The sequence below is a fragment of the Elgaria multicarinata genome, chromosome 3, assembly GCF_023053635.1.
Source record: "Elgaria multicarinata webbii isolate HBS135686 ecotype San Diego chromosome 3, rElgMul1.1.pri, whole genome shotgun sequence".
In the NCBI taxonomy this organism is placed as follows: domain Eukaryota; kingdom Metazoa; phylum Chordata; class Lepidosauria; order Squamata; family Anguidae; genus Elgaria; species Elgaria multicarinata.
The window spans coordinates 156,313,527-156,331,195 of NC_086173.1; the positions used below are offsets into that span (position 1 = coordinate 156,313,527).

At 47.0% G+C, this 17,669-nt stretch overlaps 1 protein-coding gene across 2 annotated transcripts; it reads left to right on the forward strand.

The window, feature by feature from the left end:
* The first annotated feature begins 691 nt into the window (after positions 1–691).
* LOC134396196 (zinc finger and SCAN domain-containing protein 30-like) lies at positions 692–14,428 on the forward strand. Of its 2 annotated transcripts, none has more exons than XM_063122604.1 (4): positions 692–764; positions 5,811–6,776; positions 8,662–8,788; positions 11,771–14,428. In XM_063122604.1, the coding sequence occupies exons 2-4, from the start codon at positions 6,021–6,023 to the stop codon at positions 12,685–12,687; spliced, it is 1,800 nt and encodes a 599-aa protein (XP_062978674.1). In that variant the 5' UTR covers positions 692–764; positions 5,811–6,020; the 3' UTR covers positions 12,688–14,428. The 2 variants fall into 2 exon arrangements, with proteins under 2 accessions (XP_062978674.1, XP_062978675.1); XM_063122605.1 differs by lacking the exon at positions 692–764 and adding an exon at positions 1,753–1,811.
* The last annotated feature ends 3,241 nt before the right edge of the window (positions 14,429–17,669 follow it).

Sequence of the window (17,669 nt, forward strand, 5' to 3'; positions counted from 1 at the left end):
GTCATACTGCTCTAACAGTCAGGGCCGGTGCCAAACTATTTTGCGCCCTAGGCAAGGCAAACTACTTGCACACACACACACCCCAAATTGTGCGGAAGTCCGAACGTGTGCGCCGAGTGGAGAGCTGGGACTGGCTCACTTCGAGCTGTCTGGAATTCACCGGGACTTACTTCCGTGTGAACGCAACCCGCTATGCATCCTGGCGTCTCGATCCCCTCCGCACGTTTACTTGGGGGAATAAGGCTTCCGAGTAAGGAGGCATAGGTGGATCGGGCCACACTGGTGCCTCCCGGTGCAACGCTTTCTCGGATGCAAGTTCCGTTGATCCACGCGCACAGGATCAGGAAGCAGGAGAGTTTGCCTTGCGAGTAGTCCACAAGTCCCTAGCTTTCCTGGGGGAAGGGAGAGGGAGTCCTGCTTGCCCGCCTGCCTAGACATTGTGGCCTGTTTGAGGAGAGAGGCGAGGCGACCCGGTGCCCTTTCCTCCGGAGTAAGGCAGAAGCTGGCTTGAGCCAGGGTCGAGCTCACCATGTGCTTTTTCTTCTTCTGGCAGTGGCGGCCTCCCAGCTTTGGGAGGGTGGCTTCCGGGTGGCTAGAGCGGCTCTGGGAGGGCGGCTTCCGGGTGAAAGTCCGAACGTGGAGACACACACACCCCAGTGTCCCTGGCTTCGCTTTGGCTGGGCGGGCGTGGGGTGCCATCTTGCCCACCCAGGCCCAGCTGAATCCTCGGGCCAGGCCAGGCCGGCTCACAGCCAACAACGCGCGTGAGTACTGTGCTGCGCGGCGCCCCTCTTAGCTTGGCGCTCTAGGCGGCCGCCTGAGTGGCCTCTATCATAGCACCGGCCCTGCTAACAGTCAGGAAGTTTTTCCTGATGTCCAGCCGGAATCTGGCTTCCTTTAACTTGAGCCCATTATTCCATGTCCTGCACTCTGGGAGGATTGAGAAGAGATCCTGGCCCTCCTCTGTGTGACAACCTTTTCAGTATTTGAAGAGTGCTCTCATGTCTCCCCTCCATCTTCTCTTCTCCAGGCTAAACATGCCCAGTTCTTTCAGTCTCTCTTCATATAGGGTGACCATATGAAAAGGAGGACAGGGCTCCTGTATCTTTAACAGTTGCATAGAAAAGGGAATTTCAGCTGGTGTCATTTGTATATATGGAGAACCTGGTGAAATTCCCTCTTCATCACAACAGTTAAAGCTGCAGGTGCCCTGTCCTCTTTTAAATCTGGTCACAGTATAGCTGCAGTATAGCTCCTGCAGCTTTAACTGTTGTGATGAAGAGGAAATTTCACCAGGTGCGATATGCATATAAATGGCACCTGCTGAAATTCCATTTTCTATGCAACTGTTAAAGATACAGGAGCCCTGTCCTCCTTTTCATATAGTCACCCTATCTTCATAGGGCTTTGTTTCTAGACCCCTGATCATCCTGGTTGCCCTCCTCTGAACATGCTCCAGCTTGTCTGCATCCTTCTTGAAGGGTGGGGCCCAGAACTGGACGCAAAGACTTTTTTTGCATTTACTTTTTTTGGGAAGAGGCTGTTGCACAGCCCGGGCGGTTCGAGTATGTTTTGTGTCCACGGCTGCAGCCCCGACTAAGGACCGTAGTAATGAAGGAGTTAAAGTGACAGAGCTGTGAATGCTAGAGCGGCCTCAGAATGTGGCGGGGGGAAGGTGCCCAAGGCAAAGCTCCTTCCGGTCCTCTTTCCCTTGGATGGGCAGCAGCGCCTGGCATTCTGCAGCCTGGGAGTGATCGGAGGAGGAAGCGGGTTGCCAGGGAGGCCAATGCGGAGGAACCCCGCAAAAGCAGGTAGGCTAAAGGGGCACAGCTGTGTGCCCGATGGCTCCATCTTAATCCGAAAATTTTAAAAAATGTTATATTGAGCCTAGAAATGAACTGGGAGACAGTACAGATGGTACAGTCCTGTCGTAATGGGACAGTCACGTCCGATTCCAGTCTGCTGTTTTTGCCCCGCCATATTTTGTACCAAGTGGAGTTTCAGGACTATCTTCAAAGGCAGCCCCATGTGCGACGCTTTGCAGTGATCTGAACCCGCTTTCCCCCATCCTGGTGCCTTTCAGATGTGGTGGACTACAACTCCTAGCATTCCCTAGTCAGCCATGCTGGCTGGTGGGTGCTGGGAGTTGTAGTTCAAGAGCTACGGAGGGCGCCAAGTTGCAGGAAGGCTGATCTAAACAATGAGTTTAAAGGAGTACAGAACTTGTGGCCCTCCATATGTTTTGGCCTACAATTCCCATGAGCCCCAGCAAGCATAGCCAATGGTGAGAAATCATGGGAGTTATAGGCAGAAACATCTGTAGGGTCACAAGTTGTCCAACCATGGCACTAAAATGAACATAATATAGCTTCTAATAGAGGTTGGAAACACGTGTTGCTTTTCATGGCCTGGAACTAAATATAACCCTATGTTTGTTGAGGTGATTCGGCCCTTTTTAAAGGGACAGCTACACAGGCTGGAGCCTGGAGTGGTAGAACCCATAAACCGGATTATTCCTGCCCCAGTAAGAACTAAGCAAAACATGGTCACATGCTGCATTCTAGCTGTAGGCAAAATGAGCCCAATAAATTCAACAGCTGTCAGGAGTTAGAAAATGACATTAAAAAAGATGAGGACTCTATTCAAGAGTTATTATAACTGTATGTATTTATAGAATTCCAGGTACTGCAATATCAATTAAAGTTACTTAAGGTGCACAGCAAAATAAATAAGGTTTATAGAATCATAGAATAGCAGAGTTGGAAGGGGCCTACAAGGCCATCGAGTCCAACCCCCTGCTCAATGCAGGAATCCACCCTAAAGCATACTTGACAGATGGTTGTCCTGCTGCCTCTTGTATGCCTCTAGCGTTTACAGCAAGGCTAACAAAATCTTAAGGTGCCTAGCAGGTAAACTGATCTATTATTATTATTATTATTATTATTATTGCATTTATATCACACCTTTTTCCCTTTTGCAAGTAACCCAAGGCAGCTTACATGGTCCTCCTCCCCCCCCCCATTTTATCCTCACAGCAACCCTGTGAGGTAGGTTAGGCTGAGAATGAGTGATTGGTCCAAAGTCACCCATGGCCAGGTGGGGATTAGAAGCTGGATGTCCCAAATTCCAGTCCCAGCACTCTAACCGCTAGGCTACGCTGACTCTCAAAAATGCCTTTAACAATTTTGTACAAGTGGAAATGTTGGTTGTTTTGGAATCAACCCAAATTGTGAAACTAGGGCAGGAAGCTAATATAGCTATGTTGCATTGATTAAAGGATTCTTAGATATTTTTGTCTGCACTCCTACAGGCTCTTACTGCAGAGAGCCAAAAACCAAAGGTAGCATGTTGACCGTAAGAACATTCCAAAATCCGTATTAGGATAATAATGTTGTGCTCCAGCACATCCAACTTCTGGGAGGTGAGATGTTTCAGGGACTTCAGTTTCCTGAGAAGGAAGACACTGGAAACTTGTGGCGTTTCTTTCATAAAAGGTGTATTTACCGCAACCTGAGGGCCCACAATATTACCAGTACAGCAGATCCTTACTCCCCCTCAGTTGTCTAGGGATTTACTGCAGAGAACCCAAAACAGCTCTCTCCTTCATTTTAGACCCACTCTCTTCCAGCCTGATTTCCTGCTACCTCACAGGCCTCACTCAACCACTCCCAATAAGAGCCACACTGGATCAGACAAAGGGTCCATCTAGACCGGCACTCTATTCACACAGTGGCCAATCAGCTGTCAACCAGGGACCCAACAAAACAGGACATGGGTGCAACAGCACCCTCCCACCCATGTCCCCCAACAACTGGTGCACATATAAGCATGCAGCCTCCAACACTAGAGGTAGCACATAGCCATCAGTACTAGAAGCCACAGATAGCCTGATCCTCCATGAAGTTATCTAACCTCTTTTAAAGCCTTTCAAATTGGTGGCCATCACTACATCATGTGGTAGCAAGTTCCATTGCTTAACTATGTTCTGTGTGAAGAAGCCCTTCCTTTTATCTGTCCTGAAACTACCACCCTTCATCTTCATGGGATGACCCACTTTGGGTTCTAGTATTCTGAGAGAGGGGGAAAAATGTCTCCCTCTCCACATTCTCCACACCATGCATAATTTTGTACACCTCTATCCTGTCCCCCACAGCCTCCTTTTTTCCAAGCTAAACAATCCCAGCTGTTGTAACCTTCCCCCATAGAACCATAGAATAGTAGTGTTGGAAGGGGCCTATAAGGCCATTGAGTCCAACCCCCTGCTCAACGCAGGAATCCACCTTAAAGCATCCCTGACAGATGGCTGTCCAGTTGCCTCTTGAAGGCCTCTAACGTGTGAGAGCCCACAACCTCCCTAGGTAACTGGTCCCATTGGCGTACTGCTCTAACAGTCAGGAACTAGTTACCTAGGAACCAGCATCTCTCATAAGGGAGATGTTCCAGCCCCTTGATCGTTTAAGTTGCCCTTTTCTGCACTATTGGCCTATTAGAACAAAGGCTACCAGTTCAAGAGTTACAGAGTTGGGGAGGATCCTCTGTCTCTTTAGAATCAGAAACACTGAGTTGTAAGGGAATCCTAGAAGGTAATTTAGACTGGCCTCAAGCACATAACAATACCTTTATTAGGCCAACTCAAAAGTCACAAAATAGTGTGCAAGGTTCTCCAGAACTCTTCATCAGGCAGATGATAAAGAATATATATGTATATACACACACACACACACACACACACACAAAAAAAAGATGTGGAGGTGGCTCATTCTCAAGCCATGTAATCTGCATTGGGTCACAGTCTTAAGACAGAACCTGGGAGGAGGCTGCAAATTGCATGAGGTACTGGTTCCCCTCTATTCGGCACTGGTTAGGCCTCATCTTGAGTATTACATCCAGTTCTGGGCACCGCACTTCAAGAAGGGTGCAGACAAGCTGGAGCGTGTTCAGAGGAGGATCAGGGGTGTGGAAACAAAGCCCTATGAGGAGAGACTGAAAGAACTGGGCATGTTTAGCCTTGAGAAGAGAAGGCTGAGGGGAGACACGATAGAACTCTTCAAGTACTTGAAAGGTTGTCCCACAGAGGAGGGCCAGGATCTCTTCTCAATCATCCCAGAATGCAGGAAATGGAATAATGGGGTCAGGTTACAGGAAGCCAGCTTCTGGCTGGACATCAGGAAATTATTATTATTATTATTATTATTTATTTATATAGCACCATCAGTGTACATGGTGCTGTACAGAGTAAAACAGTAAATAGCAAGGCCCTGCCGCATAGGCTTACAATCTAATAAAATCATAGTAAAACAATAAGGAGGGGAAGAGAATGCAAACAGGTACAGGGTAGGGTAAGCAGGCACAGGGTAGGGTAAAACTAACAGTAGAAAGTAACAGTAGAAGTCTGCACAACATCAAGTTTTAAAAGCTTTAGGAAAAAGAAAAGTTTTTAGTTGAGCTTCCTGACTGTTAGAGCAGTACTACAATAGAGCTACTTAGCTAGAGAGGTGGTGGGCTCTCCCACCCTAGAGGCCTTCAAGATCTGCCAGGGTTGCTTTAAGGTGGATTCCTGCATTGAGCAGGGGGTTGGACCTGATGGCCTTATAGACCCCTTCCAACTCTACTATTCTATGATTCTATGATTCAAATTCAACCCTACCAGGTGCTGTGACAGTTTCATGTTTTGTTGAAGTCTGTTTTTAGGACTGCTGAGGTAAAAAACAAGCAACGCTTGATACCCTTTCTTTGGGAAGATAAATCAAACTGTTAGTCGGAACTGTCTCCATTTCTCTTACATTCATTTTGTGTCTGTTTCATCCTAGGCAGCTAAAAAGACAGCTGCGTTAGCTTGGGGGATGGTTGGTTTCCGGGAGCTGTTGAAAGGCCTTGAGGCTTTGCTCTGTGACTGGATGGGTCTCCTCGGATGAAGCTGTTCTGCTGAGCGTTTAACGACAGGGCCGGAGCATCCTTCAAGGATTGGCGTTGAAAGAAAGGGGAGAAGAATACAAAAGGCCCAGTCCCGGTGAGAAGAAATGGCTGAAGCACAAGAGATGAAGCCAACCGGGTCTCCGCTAAAGCAGGACATGGAGCCAGAAATAAAAATGGAGGAACAAGACTCATCAGACTCTGAACCGGGAGAGATAAGGGAGGGGGCGGTTCTTCCCAAAATTGAGAAGGGCAGTGAGGAAACTGGACAAAAAGTGAAACAGGAGCCCGAGGAAGGACCATCAGGGAACTGGGACGCTCAGTTGCAGGAGTTCCTGAGGACCCTCCAGGCTCCTAGTTTGGGAGGTGAAAACCCACAACTGTCTGAGCAAGGGCAGTGGATTGACACTAAAACCGCTCAAGGGCCCTCCCAGGAAGCAACGCCCAGAGGATTGTGGGTTTCCCAACTCCAGCCCCATCTCATCGGGGAAGATGGACAGGAGCACAAGATAGATCTGGAGGCTACAGACGGCGGGAACGGGAAGGTGGGAGTTTTCGCGGGAGGTGCCGCCAAGGCAGAGATGCAGCGCCAGCACTTCCGGACGCTGCGTTACCAGGAGGCCGACGGGCCACACGAGCACTGCAGGCAGCTCCAGGAGCTCTGCCGCCAGTGGCTGAGGCCGGAGACGCGCACCAAGGAGCAGATTGTGGAACTGGTGACCCTGGAGCAGTTCCAGGCCACTCTGCCGCTGGAGATGCGGAACTGGCTCCGGGAAAGCGGCCCGGAGACCTGCGTCCGGGCTGTGAGCCTGGCCAAGGATTTTCTCGTCTGGCAGCAAGAGGCCAAAGGCTGGGAGCAGCGGGTGAGTCTGTTCACCACCCCGGAGCACTGTTGTGGGTGTGCTTTAGGGTATGCTTTAGTGTGGATTCCTGCATTGAGCAGGGGGTTGGACTCGATGGCCTTATAGGCCCCTTCCAACTCTACGATTCTATGATTCTATGTGTGGTTCACAAGCAGAAAAGAGCAGCTGGGCAGGCAGCCCCTTTGGCCAAGGCCCTGGCTTTGTCGCCAGAGAAGGGCAACTATTTTTGTCTTCTGTGTTACAATTCCCTGGGGCTAGATGGCAATGCTGGAACTCACTGGGGAGGTCATCCCATGAAGCTGATGGGTGGGAGATTCAGGACAGAGAAAAGGAAGGACTTCTTCACACAGCGCAAACTATGGAACTCACTACCACAAGATAGTAGCTACCAATTTGGATGGCTTTGAAAGGGGGAGGAGGAGGAGGAGGCGGCTATCAATATCAGAGGCAGCATGCCGAAAGCGAAATGGAAAGCGAAAACAAAAGAGGGCTTCACACACACACCCCTGCTTTTATGCCCAAGCCCCTGTCAACTCCAAGGAGATCTCTGTTAGCAAATCACAGGCTGGCTGGAACAATATTCCTAAACTTGCACCTGTGTCCTGCTTGTGGATTCTTGTTCGACAGCTGGTCGGCCACTGGGTGAACAGAGTGCTGGACTAGATGGACCCCTTGGTCTGATCCAGCAGGGCTCTTCTTGGTTTCAGAAACTGATTCCTCAAATTCATTATTATGGTTTTTCTTCTCAATACTTTACTACTTTGAATTTAGCTCACAGCAAAGAGGTCTTTAAGGAGAGGGTCTATAGTGTTTCTATTCAAATGGATCTCTGCCGTCTCAAGTAATAAGATAGCACCTTGGTTTGCAGAGACTAAGCTTAAAATGTGAACGCTACCTGACTCTAATTTCTAACCCTCGTCTGAGATCAGCCTTTGCACGATTAAAGATGCAACAAATGAAAACAGCGGTACTAGAAGGGCGTTTTAATAAAATTCCTTATGCCTCGCGACTCTGACCTTGCCGTAGTGGCAAAGTGGAGGATCTGCCTCATTATTTGTTCTACTGCCGTATCTATTCTGAAATTCGCTCTAAATATTTAGATCGTTTTTTTGAGAATAAGCCCAGCTGGTCCGATTCAGAAAGAATATACTTTTTGTTTGCATGCAATAACAAGACTGTCGTATTGGCACTGGCCAACTTCGCTCTTACAGCCCAAATGTACAGAGCAAAATGTCTGACCTTGCATGTGTGATTTGTTTTAGCATTGCTTTTATTATGCTTGTTGTAACCATTGGTTAAAACAATAAAGCTTTATTACTACTACGGTTCTTAACACAGTTGGGATCATTCAGTCCATTGGTCTGACTCTGATCTTATTTATTTATTTATTTAAGGTTTTTTATGCCGCCATTCAGCCAAAAAAGGCTCCCACGGCGGCTTACAAAAGTATTTCTTGACAGTCCCTGCCCACAGGCTTACAATCTAAAAGACATGACACAAAAGGAAAGGGGATTGGGAGGGAGGAGGAGGAGGGGGGAAAGGAAAGCAAATTCAGGCACTACAATCTTAGTTGGAAAGTTCAACAGTTACAGGTGACAGCAGGAGGGAGGGGGGGGGCTCTCAGCTGGAGCTGGACCCAGGCACGGTGGAGAGGTGCCTGGCTGCTGCTTCCTCCCTCACTGGTGGCCTCTGCAGTGACCTTGGAGCTAGGGACATCTCAAGATTACCCACACGCAGGTGGCGGGTATCACTATGTGCTAAATGGGATCTTGCGGACAGTTAGAGACTAAATAGAAAATGGGGGTTCTTGACACCTTGTAATAAGTAAATTAATAACCTAGAAGGCGGCATCCTGACTTCGTTTTGATCTGGTTTCCCTCTGCAGATCACAGGGGCGTCGGAGGAAGCATTTACAAATCCCCCCAGTGCAAACCAGGCTCTGCCGGACCAGGTGAAGACACAGCTTTCCGCAGAAGCTGAGCAGGAGGGTGGTGGAAATGCGAGCGTTTTAGGTAAGTCTCTGTGCAGCGTCTCTCACGGGATATTCTGGAGTTCCTTAAGCAGCTTTGGATCTGGCGGGGTCTGATCCCACCTCTGAAACGAAGGGGTCACCCTCCCAGATCACCGTCAACCCCCACAGTTATTGGACCACTCTAGAAACATATATTGGCCCGGTTCACATGTCGCGTTGGGTTTTCTATAACTCTGGGTTTTGTTTTGTCTTTGTCTTAAATGGATTTATTTATTTATTTAGAGTATTTTTATCCCGCACCTCAGCCAAAAGGCTCTCGGAGCGGCTTACAATGTATCAATAAAGAAGACAGTCCCTACCCTCAGGCTTACATTCTAAAAAAAAGACATGACACACAAGGAAAAGGGGATGGGGAGGGAAGAGGGAGAAAATAAAAAGAAATTAAGGAGACTGTTTAGGCTGGTGGGAAGGCCCTGCTCCATCCTCTCATCTCCCAATGGAGGGGCAAACCAACAGCTCCTTCTTCCCCACAAAGTGAAGATATTGGGGGGGGGGGGGTTTCCAACTGAAGCAGGCTCTGATGGTCCCTGCCTGCTCCAGTCTCCCTCGCATCTTCTTCCCCACAGGGAATGAGATCCTGATTAGCTTAGGTCCCAAACAAACCAGGTTCAGGGGTGCTGAAATGATTTAGATCACAAATGGATCAGTTCAACAGTTTATTGAATACACAAAGATGATACATGGAGGTAGAAATCATGAACAAAAAAAGCTCACATCCCTTCAGGGTACAAAGCAGTTGTCTGCTTGGTTGTATGCCTGCCCCCCCCACCAACAAAAAAAACATATGGAATGTCTCTCCCAGAACTGAAGCAAGTTCTCCAGGCTGGTAGCGCAACTGCCCTTGAAGCGAGACTGACATTGGCCTTAGCTAGACCTAAGGTTTATCCTGGGATCGTCCCAGGGTCATCCCTGTGCATCTAAATGACACACAGGGGATCCTGGGAGCAGGTAGGGATGACCCCGGGACGATCCCAGGATAAACCTTAGGTCTAGCTAAGGCCGAAGTCTCTTTGTTCTCAGGCTTAAGTCTCCTTGTTTTCAGCCAGTGTGGTGTAGTGGCTAGAGTGCTGGCCTGGGAGTCAGGAGATGCGGGTTCTAGTCCCCACTCAGCCATGGAAACCCACCAGGTGACTTTGGGCCAATCACAGACTCTCAGCCCAGCCTACCTCACAGGGTTGTTGTTGGGAGGATAAAATGGAGAGGATTATGTATGCCGCCTTGGATTCCTTGGAGGAGAAAAGGCAGGATGTAAATGTAATAAATAAATACATTTCAAGACATGCTAGCCTGGAAAACTAATGACCTGTCCTGAGAGACTAAGAGGCCCCAACATTTCCAAAAGAAAAGGGGGAGCGTCCCAGCTGAGGGCTGAGATAATGCACAACACCCTCATCTCAAAGAGTAGGGTAACGAGAGATATGGAGCTGTGCCACTAAGTATCCAAAAAGTCAACTGAAGAAGCTGCTCTTCAAGAGGTCTACTTCGGTTATCTAAAGCCTGCTAAAAGCTGCCCACTCTGTTAAACGGCATGAGCTTCTATATATATTTTGTGCCCTTAAATATGTCTTTTGGACGGGCCTGTGAGGACTCACTAAACCTCCTCACCATTTCTACCAGTACCGAATCCGCTACACCCTTTCCCAGTGACCCAGAAACCGGAGAGCCACTGTAGTGGGACATGGTTAGAGTGTTGGAGTGGTAGAGCACAGCGTTTGCATACAGGAGTTCCCAGGTTCAATCCCCGGCCTCTCCAGGTTGGGTTAGAGAAGAATCCAGCCTGAAACCCTGGAGAGCAACTGCCAGTCTGTGTCGGCAGTAATGGGCTGACTGGACCAAGGGTCTGACTCAGTATAAGGCAGCTTCCTGAGTTCCTGTGTCTAGGACTGGGGAGATACGGGTTCTAATCCCCACTTAGCCAAGAAGTTCTTTAAAAAAACAACAACATTTATTTTACTTATTGCATTTTTATATCGCCCAATAGCCAAAGCTCTCTGGGCGGTTTACAAAAATTAAACCCATAAACCATTCAAAATACAAAACAACCAGTATAAAAGCATAATCTAAAATACAATCAAGCAGCAATGCAGAAATTAATACAGATTTAAACATGAGCATCAGAAAAATATTAAAGTGGAAAGATGAAACAACGGCAACAATGCAAGAATACATATTGAAGATATTGGAGTTAGCAGAAATGGCAAAACTTACAGCGATAATGAGAGATAAGTCATGAGCCATATTTACATCTGAATGGAAACCTCTAATAGAATTTTTGCAAGGAACAGAGAAAAATGATGCATTTGTCTGTGGATTCAATATATGAGATATTGTTAACTTAGAAGAAAGAAAGAAAAAAACATTTTTGGATGATTGTGTTAAATGTATTAAACAAGGAAAGAATATAATTCACATTTTTGATGTGCAGAGAGCCGAAAATATACTTTAACCTTGATGTGCGTAATTCTTTTTCTTTCTTTTCCTTGTTCTTTAACTTTTTTCTTTCATCTTTTTTTAATTATTTTTTTCTTTCTCTTTCCTTTTTTAAAAAAAAATAATGTATGTAATGCTTTTATGTATGTTCATGAAACAATAAAAAATTGAACTCAAAAGAAAAATATTAAAGAGCTTTCTAATACAAAGTTTAGGCATCTGATGACTTCCTCCCCAAAGGAGGCAACTGTCTGTTGGGCATTCCCAGAACATGCAAACAACAGAAGCATTGACTCCATAACTCAGCCGTGAAGCTTGCTGGGTGACTTTGGGCCAATCGCTGACTCTCACAGTTAACCTTCCTCACAGGGTCGTTGTGAGGATAGAATGGGGAGGTGAAGGAGTTGCCCTTTCCCAGGCACACAACAGAGCTAATGGGAAGAGATCCCCACAAACAGTTCAGAATGCAGGATCCTGTTATTTCCTAGTTGCCGGATCTTACAGCATTGACTGATTCTCCCCTTTCTTCCAGCTGGTGATCAGGGGCTGAGCGAAAACGAGGAACAGAAACCCTTCCTGGAGAGTCCTGAGCAGGTGAGGGTGCTGTTGAAAGCCGACAGAGGGAAAGCTGTTCTGCACCGGAGGGAAGCTGATGAGAACCGACCCAGCCGAAGCACGCATTTTGCTACGCACGAGAGCACCACCGCAAAGGAGATGGCATACAAGTGTTGGCACTGTGGACAAAGATTCAGCAGCAGCACGGACCTTCTAGTACATGAGAGAACCCACGTGGGCGAGAAAATGTATAAATGTTCCCTCTGCGGAGAAAGGGAGAGAATGCTCATAGGGCAGAAGCCGCATAAATGCTCACACTGTGGGAACACCTTAGGCTGGAATCCTCAAGGACGGATCCAGCCCGGACAGAAACCGTACTCCTGTTCTGAATGCGGGAAAGAGTACTTGCAAATATCAGACTTCCTTAATCACCAGAGAATCCACAAACGAAAGAACCCTTACAAATGCTCAAAGTGTGGGGAGAACTTTGGGACCTACACAGTTCTCAAAGCGCATCGGAGAACTCACGCAGGGGAGAACCAATACAAATGTTCGCACTGCGGGATGCGTTTTAATTGGAGCTCACACTTACGATCCCACGAGAGAATCCACGTGGCTGTGTGCTCATTTTGTGGGAAAAGCTTCAGCCAGAAATCAGAACTTGTGGAACACGAGAGGACCCACGCGCCGGAGGAGTCCTTTGCGTGTTTTGCCTGTGGAAAAACCTTTGAAGTCAGTTCCGAACTCGCTGCTCATGTGCGAACGTATGCAGAGACGCCGTTGAAGTGCTCAGTCTCTGGGAAATCCTTCCGGTGCTCAGAGTGTGGGGATAGCTTTAACCACAGCTCAGCACTCATAGTACACCGGAGAATTCACACAGGTAAGAAGTCATAGGAATCCTTGCACTGTAGTAAATTGGCGCTTTAACTTAATAACACACGAGAGAATCCATACAGCGGTGTGCTCCTACTGCGGGAAAGAGTTTTGCCTGTGGGAAAACCTTTGAAGCCAGTTTGGAACTGAATTCGGGAAACCTTCAGGAAAAGTCTGCAACACATTGTGCATCAGAAAGTCCATTCAGGAGGTCGAGATGATATATTGGGATGTTCAACCCACAGGCTGCATGCAGGGCCCCAAGGTGTTATTTGCAGCTCCTGGAACCCCACACCACCACTGCTGAAATTACCACCCAATTTTCTGCCGAGGAAGCTCTAGGGATCAGCACTCAGAGGGCGTGCTCCAAGTAGGATGATCTAGGAATCATCACTCAAGAGGGCCAGCTTCTGGAAGGATGACCTAGGAATCGGCGGTCAGAGGGCCTGCTTCCAGGAGGACACTCTAGGAATCCGCACTCAGAGGGCCTGCTTCTAGGATGACGCTCTAGGAATTTTCAAACCCCAATATTGTGTAGGAACTGAATTGGAAGCTGCGGGGTGCAGAAAGGCAATTTTTTTTTCCTCAGAAGACAGACACAGGAAAACATCTGCCATGGCAAAAAAGTTCAAGCCCACATAACTACCTATTGTCACCTCAGTGAGGTTTAAGACAATCACTAACAGGGCCTCCTGTATGCATCACATGGAGCTGTAAAAGGTCGGCCACTGACTGTGGCTGAAGATGCTACGGCAAAACCCACTTCTTTTCCCCTCCCCTCATGCAAGAAAGGAGAAAGATATCCCAGGGTTCAGAATCACCACTCAAAAACCATTTTCCTCTCCTTCCTCCCTGTTCCCTCCCCCACCCCACCCTCTCCATGATTAGCACACTCATGCTCGCAGACATATATTTTTCTCTGTGGTATTTTGGGCTGGCATTTGCCTCCCTCTTTAAGGGCTAATTTCCATTTTAATGCTAAATGTTGTTTTATGCTTAGCGTTGGAATTAAAACTGTATTAAAATTCTTATTTTTGTGAACTGCCCAGAGAGCTTCAGCTACTGGGCGGTATAGAAATGCAATAAATAAATGTCATAACTTTCTCTCTCTCTCTCTCTCTCTCTCTCTCATACACATACACACACACCCTACATACATTATTTTCTGTGCATCTTATTGTATCTAGCTGTACCAATTTTTAAAACCTTTAAATGCTTTTAACCATAGGTGTGCGCAAGGGGTGTGCAGGGTGTGCCCAGGCACACCCTAATGTCTCAAGCAGTAAGCACTGAATTGAGGGGACCATTGAGGGGGGATCCAGACTCAGTGGAAAAGGTCCTCCGGCTGCACCACTACAACACTGAAGAACTGCTGCCTCCGGGAGAGCACCTTCGCTCCCGGTAGCAGAAGTGAAAAGGAATCGCTCTGCTGGGACCCTCTTTGGCAGAAGCTGTGCTTCAAAGAGGCCAGGAGGAGGGCCCCCAAAGGCTAATATTGCCTCGTAAGCCCTTCCCCCGGCTAGTGTCACCACAAATGAACTCTGGACACCAACGCTGAGACTTGAGGAGTGTCTCCTCTTTCCCCGTCCCCACTTGTAACAGCCCTGTGGTCAGGCAAGCCATACGTGGAGTACGTCATCAGTGTCTACAGCGTTTAATAAATAAATGAATAAAAATAATGTCCTTTGTGATTGAGTATTCAATAAATGTTTGCCTTTTTTAAAAAAAAAAATCTCTGGGTGCACACCCTAATGAAATGCGCTGCGCAGCCTATGCTTTTAACTTTCTTGGTGTTGATTCGTTTAGAATATATGTTTCCCTTTAAGTTCATTTGAATTCTTCTTTAATAAACAGTTGATTTCAAGGACCTTGTCTGTGGTCTCCGACTACCTTAGCTTGTGGGTCGTTAGGGTTTTCTCCATGCCCAGAGTTCAGTGCCAAAAGATCCAGGTTTTTTTTTCAGGGGCGGGGGGCTTTGGCAAGACATGATAGCACTCTTCAAATACTTAAAAGGTTGTCACACAGAGGAGGGCCAGGATCTCTTCTCGATCCTCCCAGAGTGCAGGACACGGAATAACGGGCTCAAGATAAAGGAAGCCAGATTCCAGCTGGACATCAGGAAAAACTTCCTGACTGTTAGAGCAGTACGACAATGGAATCGGTTACCTAGGGAGGTTGTGGTCTCTCCCACACTAGAGGCCTTCAAGAGGCAGCTGGACAAGCATCTGTCAGGGATGCTTTAGGGTGGATTCCTGCATTGAGCAGGGGATTGGACTCGATGGCCTTGTAGGCCCCTTCCAACTCTACAATTCTATGATTCTTTTATATATATATATATATATATATATATATATATATATAAAATAGTTTTTATTTTTCCAATACTTAAACATACATCAATACAATAAAAAGAAACAATATAATACATAAATGTTGAATAACCTTAATAGCATATTTTCTAGTTTAATCTGTTAACATAATCATACTTAACATAAAAGTTCACCCCCCACCCCGAGATCTATTCCTGTTTCCAGAATCTCATTGTTTCTTCTGGAGGTGGTTTCCCACTCCCCTTAGATAGAACGTATTCTAGGAACTGTTTCCATATTCCCTCAAAATCATTTGTTTTTGTTATTCCTCTTCTCACTTTTATATTACTTGTTAATATATCATTAATAGCAATGTCCCATATCTCTTTATACCAATCTTCTATATAGTAATCCCCTTGAACCTTCCAGTTCCTAGATATCATTAACCTTGCTGCCTTCAGCAATTTCGTTATCAATTCTTTTGTTTTACAATTTAATTCTCCATATAATGATAACAATGCCACTATAGGTGTCTCTTCAATCTCCATTCCTACAATTTCTTTTATTTCATTAAACACCATTTTCCACAATTTTTGAACAAATTCACATTCCCACCACATATGTAAGTACGTTCCTTTTTTTTTTTTGACACCCTCTCCAACAATTTCCTGAGTTCAGGTTATTTATTTTATTTAATCTCATCGGGGTTAGATACCACCTCCATATAATCTTATAATAATTTTCTTTTATCCTCACAGACATATTTCTCAACACTCTTTGTTTCCATATTCCCTCCCAGCAATGTTGCCCTGTTTGTACCTTCAAATCAGTTTCCCAGACCATCTTACCCATACTTTCTGTCTCCCCCCTCCCAAACGATTCTATGATTCTATGACAGCCCCAATGCTCTCCCTTAGTGAATCTACCTTGTCACCACCAGTCACCAGCTGCTCTGGCTCCTCTTCCTTATCATTGCTCCCCACTTGCTTGACAGGCAGAGAGCCAGGGAGCACGTAGGCCGTGGTGTCTCCTGCTCTTCCTTTTCACCACCTCCGTTGTCTGGGCCAGAGCAAGAGGCAGGTGAAGAAGCAGGTTGCCATGATGAAGAGGAGGAGCGACTCCAGGAGGTTCTTGTCAGCAGTTGGTGTGTGAGCCCTCTGTGATGCGCAACCATGCCTACTTTTGACAGGTACTTTAGTTGCCAATCCTGCACAAAAGTGTTAGGTGGAGTTCCCAGTGGCAGTGTGGTTAGAGTGTCTGATGAAGAGTTGAGAGATCTGGGTTCTAGTCCCCACTTGGCCATGGAAGCTCACTGGGTGACTTTGGGACTGTCAAGGGCTCTCAGCCCAACCTACCTCACAGGGTTGTTGTGAGGATATAATGGAAAGGAGGAGGATTATGTACACCGCCTTAGGTTCCTTGAACGAGAGAGGGTGGGATATATTGGGACCACAATACCTGACAGAACACCTCTCCTGACATGAACCTACCCGTACACAACGCTCAACATCTAAAGTCCTCCTCCAGATGCCTACCCCGAGGGAAGCTCAGAGAATGGCAACAAGGGAGAGGGCCTTTTCAGTAGTGGCCCCTCAATTTTGAAATGATCTCCCTGACGAGGCTCACCTGGCGCCAACATTGTTATCTTTTGGGCACCAGGTCAGGACTTTTCTCCCAAGCATTTAACAGCATATGCTGAGTTTTTTAACTGACCCCAGAATAGTGGTTTTTAAATGGATATTGTCTGTTTTTGTATGTATTTTATGGTTTAAAATTTTGTGTATTTCTTTTTAACGTGCACTGTTTTTAACTTTTGTAAACCGCCCAGAGAGCTTCGGCTATGGGGTGGTTTATTATTATTATTATTATTATTATTATTATTATTATTATTATTATTATTAATAATAATAATAATAATAATAATGACTGAAGGAATTCACACAGGCCAAGGAGTCCCCCTGGGCCTCCAGCGACAAGGATGGATCTAGGAGTACTCCCAAGCTACGCACCTGCTCCTTCAGAGGGAGTGCAACCCCATCCAAAACAGGTCGCTTACCCAATTCCAGGACCCGGGAACTACCAGTCCACAGTGCTTTCATCCTATCAGGCTGTGTGTCATTCCGCCTCAGGCAGCAAAATGTCGTGGGCTGGCCTGGGGGTCCCATAAAGCGTGTTTTCCCCTCCTCTGCTCCAATTGGGGCCTTAGGTGCACGCCCTAATGAAATGAGCTGCGCACAACTATGTTTAATCTATATTTTAACTTAAGACTGATTGCATACACAGCGAATCCAGAGCCGAGGCCAGACCGAGGGAGAGTTTGCAACACCCCACTCCCTGCGTTTAGGCACACTCTGCCACCACAGACTCAGCAGCAACCAAGGACCATTGCCATGAAGGAGTTAAAGCGACAGAGCTGTGATTCTAGAGCGGCGGTGGGGGGGAAAGGTGCCCAAGGGCAAGGCTCCTTCCGGTCCTCTTTCCCTTGGATGGGCAGCAGCGCCTGGCATTCTGCAGCCTGGGAACCATCGAGGAGGAGGCGGGTTGCCAGGGAGGCCAATGCGGAGGAACCCCGCAAAAGCAGGTAGGCTAAAGGGGCACAGCTGTGTGCCGGATGGCTTCATTTTAATCCGAAAAATGCCTCTACCCCAGCCTTCTGCCCTCTCGAGGTATTGGACTACCGCTCTGGGGGATTCT